This window comes from Pinus tabuliformis, chromosome 7, assembly GCF_031772625.1.
Source record: "Pinus tabuliformis cultivar Carrire ecotype Pingquan chromosome 7, CPIR1, whole genome shotgun sequence".
In the NCBI taxonomy this organism is placed as follows: domain Eukaryota; kingdom Viridiplantae; phylum Streptophyta; class Pinopsida; order Pinales; family Pinaceae; genus Pinus; species Pinus tabuliformis.
Genome location: NC_142293.1, coordinates 327,395,050 through 327,404,026, shown reverse-complemented (window position 1 = coordinate 327,404,026; position 8,977 = coordinate 327,395,050). Strand labels below are relative to the sequence as shown.

Here is an 8,977-nt window from a genome sequence, read left to right as displayed (position 1 = left end):
AAAATCTTTGTCTAAGACAACTTGACACATCACAAACAAAATTTAAAAATCAACCATCAAATTGAAACTTAGTGGAGGCGAACTTGACCCATTGTAATGAAAACTTTAAAATCAACTATGAAATTGACACACTGTCGGGGCAAACTTTTTCCATCATAACAAAAACTTTAAAATCAACTATCAAATTGACGCATAGTGGGGTTGGGTTGCTAATCAAAGATCAACATGACCCTCTAAAATAAATAAATAAATAAAAATGAAACGTAATAATAATAATAATAATAATAACAAGTAAATAAAAGATATACCAAACATGAAAAAAGATTTTAAAAAATAAAAAATAAATAAAAATCAAATCAAGTCAAATATCATATATATATGAAAAATGAAAGTTGAAATAGGGAAAGTTTAAAGAAATAATAACACGTAAATAAATAAAAAATATTAAAATAAAATAAGATTTTAAAAAACTTAAAAATTTGTCCAAAAAAAAATCCAACATACAAAAATTAAAGCATAAAATATGTAAAAAAAATTCAAATAATTCATTATATATATATATATATATATATATATATATATGATGATGATGATGATGATGATGATGATGGTTAACGTCCACTAAGACCAAACTTTGGTCTATCGGACCTAAAGAAACAAATTATTTAGTTTGATTTAAGATTTTATTTAGTTTGATATATAAAACATAACTAGGTGAAAATTTTAAAAATTGACTCAAAAAAAAAACCAAATTAGATCATTAAAGGAAAAAAAAAACTCAAAAGACATATTAAAAAATTAAAACAAATATTTAAAACGTAATAAATATTGAGTCATACAAAAAAAAATTTAAAGGATTTTAAAAAACCTTTAAAAAAAATTAAAATTATATATTAATTTTTTTATAAAATATGTTGAATTTTTTTAAGCATTAAAAGTAAAATTAAAACATAAAAAAAAACTTCAAAAAACATTAAAAACATGTTTTCGCAGGGGTTTCTAGCCTGCCCCAATGCCAAACAGCTATGGGTAGGGTGATAGGGGTAGCGTGCCACCTTTGCCACCCCTACTCATGGCCCTTTGGCACTAGGACAGGGAGCCATCATTTATGCCCACCCCTTATCGCCCCTACAACCATTGGGAGGCGAGGCGACAAATCGTCAATTCTGGGAATCGACGTGTAAAGCTCCCGAGTCATGGTGCGATCGGCGACGGGCGCACGACGGGTGAGCGACGAGCTGGAGGTGTGACCGACGAGTTGGTCGCGCCTGCACTGTGAGATGAGTTGGATGAACGGAGGAAATGAACCAAGGCGAACACGAAAGTCATCTTAAAAAATGACTAAGTGTCAAGAATTGGTGGTGAACTTATATGGTGGGCGGTCCCATGTATGGGCGCCCACATCATGGGCTGACACGACGAAGGGGCGAGTTGGATGAAACGGTGGGTTGGCTTGGTGGGCCAATGCCCCAACTGAAGAGCCAACCTCCATATAAAGGAGTGGAGGAATGGTGGCAAAACAATCATCGGAAAATCTTCCAAGCATCTTGGCAAGAAAAGAGTGCGAGCTAACTTGGCGAGGACTGAAACCTTGGTGAGGTGCAGGCAGAGTACACCGCTGAAGCACTTAGCCACAGAGCAGGTGAATGCGTTTCCAGTGGCCGTAGACAGTGAATGGTCGCAGGGCGCGTTGGTGAGTTCTTACCACAGGTCGATCGAGCTAGGCATAGTCAAAGTTCAGGACAATAAGTAGAATGGGAGTCGGGTCGCAGGTATGGCCGCAGGCTACGCGGGCGCACATGGAGGCATCGGGTAGACCGCGGATAGGTGTGTCAGGGGCACTGGGCAAGCTCGGATGAAGGCGCCGGAAAGTTGAACGGTGTGGGTGTTTGGTGACTCGGCCGGGTAGGCGAGTCGGGTGATGGGCGCCTGGGTAAAGGTAAACGGGAGTTGGCGAGTTGGGTTAACCGACGGGCGACACGATAACTTGGCCGGTGGACGAGCTCGGGCAATGGGCGCTTGGGTGAGTTGAACGGCAGGTTGACACGGTGAGTTGGGCACCCGCGAAAGAAGGTTGGAACGCACGAAGGCATTGGGAGGTGGGCGCACCCAAGGCAAGTCGGGCGACCTGTGAGGCAGTGCGACGGTTGAAGAGTTGGCACGGACGATTAGCGCAACAGTGTAGGTGAGCTGTGGGTGAGCACCGGGTGGGCAACACAACCTGGTAGAAGGAGTGGCATGCCACCCTTGTTGCCCTACCCACGAACCTTTGTTGTTGGGGAAAAGTGGCCAACCCTACCAAAAATTATTATTTATTTTTTAATTATTAATTATTAATTTTACTATCTTTTTATTAAAACATTTTTTTTTTAAGTTTTTAATTTCATTTTTAATGTTTAAAAAAATCATCATATTAAAAAAAAACTATTAACATATATATTTTATTTTTTAAAACTTAGCAATTTTTTTTTTGTTTTATTTTATTTTTTTTCAATAGTTTCTTTTTATATAATTCTATTTATCTCTTCTTCTTTTTTTTTAATAATAAATTTGGATTTTAACATACTTATAAGTTTAATTTTTTTACTTATTTATTTCCCCCTTTTTGTTATATATATATATATATTCCCCACATTTTGTTTTTTTTCCCCTTTCGTTTTAAATTTTTTTGTTTGTTTGTTTTCCAATATTTTTGTAGCATTTTTTAATTATTAAACCTCTTTTATTTATCTATTTTTTTCCTATTAAACTTACTTTAAATTTTAATTGAATCATTATTTCTAAAAAAAAACTTCAAATGTTGTTATTTTTGGAGATAAAATTCATGAACTTTGTTATTTTTCAATTTTTTTTTTCAAATTTTCGTAGATTTTTTTTATTTAACTTTTCGGATGCAAAATGTGTTTTCATTTTTAGCAAAATAGTTAAATAGCGAATATTTTTAAAAATTATAAGAAATTAAACCATGAGAAATTTAAAGTGTCAAAAATATATCCTCAAACAAAGAATTATTGTACCTTTTTCAATTTATTTTATATACAAACTAAATTTAATTACGCCGTAAGGCGTTCCCTCTGAGACAAACTCCCTAAAATGCCACCGTGTACAATCCTGGGCCATTGATTCTGTGTTAGATGATTGGGGTGTTTTACACCGTTAGTTTAACAGGCCATATCTCAAAATTTCACCGTATTTCTCGAACCTTCCAGAAAACATATGAAGAAAACCATGCTCCGTTGGAGTTTGGTCTCACTTCTTTCAAAATCTCACCATATTTCTCAAACCTTCCAAAAAAACATACGAAGAAAACCATGCTCCGTTAGGGTTTGTTCTTGCTTCTTTCTGTGGTCTTCTTGTAAGTTGTGGTGCTCTTCCATTGCTCGCCAAGATTACAGGTAAATATTTTTTATCTAAAAACATTCTTGGAAAACTTCAAAGGATTTCTTCAGTTCGCTGCTAGAAATTTTGCACTTGGTTATTTTTTTTTTAACATCTGATAACCCTATCTTTCTATGTTATCTATGCAGCTATTGTGGTCTAGTTCCTGTTGGCTTCTACAGGTATTTACATCAAATCTCTTACCAGTTTTTGTTGCTTTAGGTTCCTCGACAAGGGTCATTTTTCAGTTTCTAACTTTTACCTTCCATTTTGTTGTCCATTGGTTCGTGATACCTTGGGTTCTTACAGGACGATCCTCCATGGTTAGCCAATATTAAAGGTAATTTGTTTTTCTAAAAGCTCTGTTGGGGTTTGGTCTGGCTTCTTTCAAAATCTCATCATATTTCTCGAACCCTCCAAAAAACATACGAAGAAAACCACGCTCTGCTAGGGTTTGTTCTTACTTATTTCTATGGGCTTCTTGTAATTTGTGGTTCTCTTCCATTGCTTGCCAAGATTACAGGTAAATATTTTTTATCTAAAAACATTCCTGGAAAACTTCAGAGGATTTCTTCTATTTGCTGCTAGGAATTTTACAACTGGTTTTTTTTTTTTAAATCTGATAACCCTATCTTTCTATGTTATCTATGCATCTATTGCGGTCTAGTTCATGTTGGCTTCTACAGGTATTTACTTGCATTAGGTTCCTAGACAAGGGTCATTTTTCAGTTTCTAACTTTTACCTTCCATTCTGCTGTCCACTGGTTCGTGGTACCTTGGGTTATTACGGGATGATCCTCCATGGTTCGCCAATATTAAAGGTAATTTTTTTTTTCTAAAATATTTCCTTGAAATCTACAGATGACTACATAGAATCCTCACCATCCTCTGAACGCTCAAGGCATGTCTAAGGGATCCAAAAGGTGAACTTATAATCACATGGAAATTTCTGTCAATTGCAAGATGCAGAGCAGGATCACATGGAGGTGGAGCATGGTGGTTCATTTCGTCCAGGTGATCAAACATGGGATGGGAGTTCTGGAGCTATGGGTGCAGAGCCTAACCAGGTGGTCCCCATCATAAATTGCAGTAAGTCATCGATACTCTGTAAAACAAAGCGAATTGACATTGTGTGGGAATCCTCAACCCTTTGACCAGTAGAAGGTGCATGCTAGGGCAATTTGACCCTCCAATATTCTAACCCTAGTGGCTTCCACTGAATGTTAAGGGGACGTGACCGACTCTGCTTATATCTAAGTTCTTGAATCTGTCATTCTAGACAGTGTACATGATATAGAAAACTTACCAGTAGATGAAAAAAAAAATGTTAATAGTTCTGAGCACAGTATTCCTGAATTGGTATCAATTATGGACTTTGGTGCAGATGTATCTCATGAATATGAGTCTCATTTTGGTAATAGTGGTTCACATGACTTTGTTTTCTCCTCATCTGAAACAGAAACTAACAGTGAAATACAGAGTTTTGAGAGCCTTTTCATTCAAGATCCAGAGGAACTGAGCACATCATCAGGTGGAGGTGATTACTATATTCCTCCAATGGCCAGTCAGTCCAAGACACTAAATTTTGAGAGCCAAAATGAATTTGAATTCAGACATAATGAATCTGTCATGTCTCTAGTGGAAAAGAGTGGTAGGAAGGGGGGATCAAACATATCAGTTGTTCATGATCTCGGAGATTCTAGTACTCCAGCAAAATCACTGAAATATATCTTTCTTTTTGGAACTATAGGTGCATCTATTTTTGCAGTTGCAATGCTTGCTATATATTTGGTCAGTGTGTATAGAAAGAGCGCCAAATATACAAGTCCTAAGAGAGCCCAAGAACATGATCAAAACATTGTAGCAAAGAAAAATGGTCATTGCATACCGAGAAGGGAGATACTATATCCCCAAAGAAATCACTTTTCTTCAATGCAGATGATTGTGCCCTGCGAAAATAAATTCGAGCCGAGGGATTCCTATGTGCCGAAGGTGGAACTTCTTAATGAGTATTTGCCATCAAAGGTGGTAAACACTTCAGAAAGAAAACTCAATACCTGGCTTTTATAAAGTACCCAAGAAAATTCATTTCACACCCCAAAGAGGAAGGTTAGGAGAAGCAACACATACTCAGAAATAGAGCAAGGAAGTATGGCTACTCAAGAGATGTCTATGGATGATTCTCCATCTTATGGGAGCTTCACAACTCTGATGAAAGAGGTATTCTATTTTTAATCCCAACATCAAACTTGTTAAGCTTTTCCTTTGTTTTTTCTACCTTTGTGTTTTGGTTTTGAAATAATATTCCAACCTTTGCAAGGCATTTTCTTGCTTATCAATTTCCATTGAATATCAAGTAAAAGTGGAATTTGGTTTCTTCATTTCGAGGTTGGTAAAATAGTTGTCTAGGAGCAGGGGAATTTGGTTTCTTCCATCCTACCAATCTTCCTTATATATCTTGTCAGACTTTTTCAGTGTTGTGCGAGCCATTTGATGTACAGATGTTGTTCATGTGCTTATTTCAGTCTCAATTCTCTTTTCGCTGCACCTTGTTTCCTTTGCATTTCAAGTAAAAATGGAATTTGGTTTCTTCATTACAAGGTTGGTAAAATAGTTCTCTAGGAGCCGGGGATGCTCTTCTTCCATTCTACCAATCTTTCTTATATATCTTATTAGATTTTTTCAATGTTGTGTGAGCAATTTTATGTAAAGATGTTGTTCATGTTCTTATTTCAGTGTCAAATCTCTTTTCACTGCACCTTGTTTCCATTTTATTTCTAAGATATCTATTCTTCCCTTGCAAATTTTCTTCTGGGCAGTCCTCAATTCATTCCATAAGTATGTAAAAGCAAACCAGCATGTAGGAAATATTTGAATGAGTTATAGATAGTGATCCAATTTCATACTTGTCTGATTGTGTATCTCCAACATTTGGTTTCAGAGATACCTTTTTATGAGTTGTTTGTCTACAATGCAGGGTTCAAGTGAAGAGCAGATGAAAGTGACACCTATAAGAAGATCAAGCCGACTTCGTAACCAAAAGAAGTATCCATTATCATCTGTACGAACGATCTCTAAATGAAGATCCTGCATCATGTTCTTCCTTAGAGCTACCTGATTTGAGCACAGGGAAAAGCACGAACGACATAAAGAATTTTTTCTCCAAATGACTTTCACCTTTACATGATTATTTCTCTCAAAAAGTTAAGGCTTCATTTTTATTTTTCATGAAAACATGCAGGGAAATGGTGAGCATGTTCCCTTGGCGGATTGATATTTGGCCGTCTTCAAGCTCATACTGTTGCTTAGCTACCATGGTATTGATCCAGTAAGCCTGTTGATGTTTAGCGCCAACCTACTTTGATTCTGTTACTTACCTAATTTTGGAGGCAAGGACCCAGATAAGTTAGCAAATGGAATATGTAAAGCCTCCATCTTTGACAAGTTACTGAGCTGCCACAGATTTCCGCTTGCGTAAGAATTGTGCCCGATCATCATATCCATGAGCTCTGCTGGGATTGAACCAGTGATCTCATTGAAGGAGGAGCACAATTGCGAAAGATAATACTACAAATTCATTTCAACGACATTGCGTGTCCTATGAAATTAGACAAAAATGGAGACTTGATGGGATCTAATTTTGAGATTATCAACGTAGTTAGTACACACATCCACAACAGTGGTTACTGGTCAAACCGAACCAGCTTATCGGTCACCCCTCCAGAAATTACAGCCACCATCAGTGACTATCAATATCATATAAAGCCAAAATTGTCTGATATTATATGGCCTGGTGAAAGTGAAACTACGGTGCGGGATTGGGCCCGTGGAAAGGAACTTGCTATTGGTTTGCCTAGAAAGACAGGCTACTAAGAATTTGTAAAAGTGAATGGTAGCGACCCGATGAAAGGATTTTGTGTTGATGCATTTATTGTTGTAGTGAAAATTTTGCTGCCCTATTTTTGGTACACATTTAAACCTTGCAGAACCGGGAATTCTGCACCCAATCATGATGTTTTTAACGTGTAAAATGCAATGGGTTACCACAGTGCCATATTGTTTCATGCAGGTTTTCTTTCTCTACGATGTTCTTGAAGCATGGTGACTAATATTTCTGCTCTTTTTTTATCCTCAGGGATTTTAGCTTCCCTCTCAAAACATTGGTTTTCTTTACATTTGATGGTATTGATGTGCTTAAAATGCATGATTATGATGAAGACTTTGAGAGAATGATGAAGCTTCACTACGTAGGCAGTGAACGAAAGGTATTTGTGGAAATAAATTTAGGTGCCCATGTTGTTGCAAGTGTCCTAAATAAGTTGTGTTAAGAAGTTTGTGAAAAAAAATTAAATATGATACAAATATTCATAGTGTTTCATACTTTGGAAAATGAGAGTAATTTGGATTTTATGTTTCTGTTTTTTTCATAAGATTAAATTCCGGTGCTAAATGGTTCTTGTCAGGGAGCTTTCTGTACATATATTTTTGCAACTCTGTTTTTATTTTTCCATGATTTCATATATAAGAGAACTTCAACATGTGTTTTATTTATTATTTTTTTAAGAACAAAATGGAATTAAATAAATTATATAGTTTTTCAAAAATGAATAGGGAAGATGCTCTCTGTGCATAGCTGGAAAGCGTCTTCTTGGATACAGGGTCAAATGCAGTTATGCATGGTCTCATTTAGGAGTCTAAAAGGGGGCAATTTAATATAATTTTACATATCAAAGTTTTTATTTTTCATCATTTCATATATAACAAAACTTCAACATGTGTATGTGTTTTATTTATTGTATTTTTAGAACAAAATGGATTTAAAGAAATTATCTCGTTTTTCAAAAATGAATACGGAAGATGCTTTCTATGCATAGCTGGAAAGCGTCTTGTATCTATGCATAGCTGGAAAGAGTCTTCTTGGATACAGGGTCAAATGCAGTTATGCATGGTCTCATTTAGCAGTCTAAAAGGGGGTAGCGTAATATAATTTTACATATCAAAGTTTTGTTGGGATTTAAATGTGCTAAAGAATTGATGATGTATAGAGATGAATAAGAAACGATTTGAGATATGGAGCTCTTAATACGTCATCTATCTTATCACGGGCATGTTCAAGATTGAGCTTTCTTTGAGGTAGGTTGAGTCATGTGCTATTTTAGGGTTATTTGAGATCAATGACAAGTAGAACATGTTTATACCTTTTTTAGTTATATGATTACATTTCTATATAAATTTTAATCACTTGCACAATTTCATTCTATAGATATGTCATTTTTAGATCCCTAATTCTATCTTAACTACTAGTTAATCCCAATGATTTACGCTTCAATGGGTTTAATACCAATTTGAGAATAGGCATCTATGCAGGACATTTAATTGAATTCCTACGGAAATAGGCATAGATAATGTATCACTCATTAAATTAATGTAATTGGACATTGCCTTGTCTATGAATGCTTGAAAGCTTTAAAAAATGCATGAAAAAAGTTTCAAAAGAGTTTGAGAACTTCGATGTGAGAATGAGTTATAATAGGATATGTAATAGAAGAGTTATAATAATATTTCAAGTATATCTCCAAATTTACAAATTTCTCCAGTG

At 35.7% G+C, this 8,977-nt stretch overlaps 1 protein-coding gene across 7 annotated transcripts; it reads left to right on the top strand.

The window, feature by feature from the left end:
- Positions 1-3,182: 3,182 nt before the first annotated feature.
- LOC149247258 (uncharacterized) lies at positions 3,183-7,301 on the top strand. Of its 7 annotated transcripts, none has more exons than XR_016266612.1 (6): positions 3,183-3,395; positions 3,528-3,560; positions 3,688-3,718; positions 4,144-4,199; positions 4,348-5,598; positions 6,356-7,301. XR_016266612.1 is itself a non-coding variant. In XM_089458165.1 (6 exons), the coding sequence occupies exons 4-6, from the start codon at positions 5,530-5,532 to the stop codon at positions 6,650-6,652; spliced, it is 186 nt and encodes a 61-aa protein (XP_089314291.1). In that variant the 5' UTR covers positions 3,211-3,395; positions 3,528-3,560; positions 3,688-4,199; positions 4,348-5,529; the 3' UTR covers positions 6,653-7,301. The 7 variants fall into 7 exon arrangements, 1 of the variants encoding a protein (XP_089314291.1); XR_016266614.1 differs by having other exon boundaries at positions 4,342-5,598; XR_016266611.1 differs by having other exon boundaries at positions 3,209-3,395; positions 3,688-4,199; positions 4,348-4,915; positions 5,129-5,598.
- Positions 7,302-8,977: the final 1,676 nt, after the last annotated feature.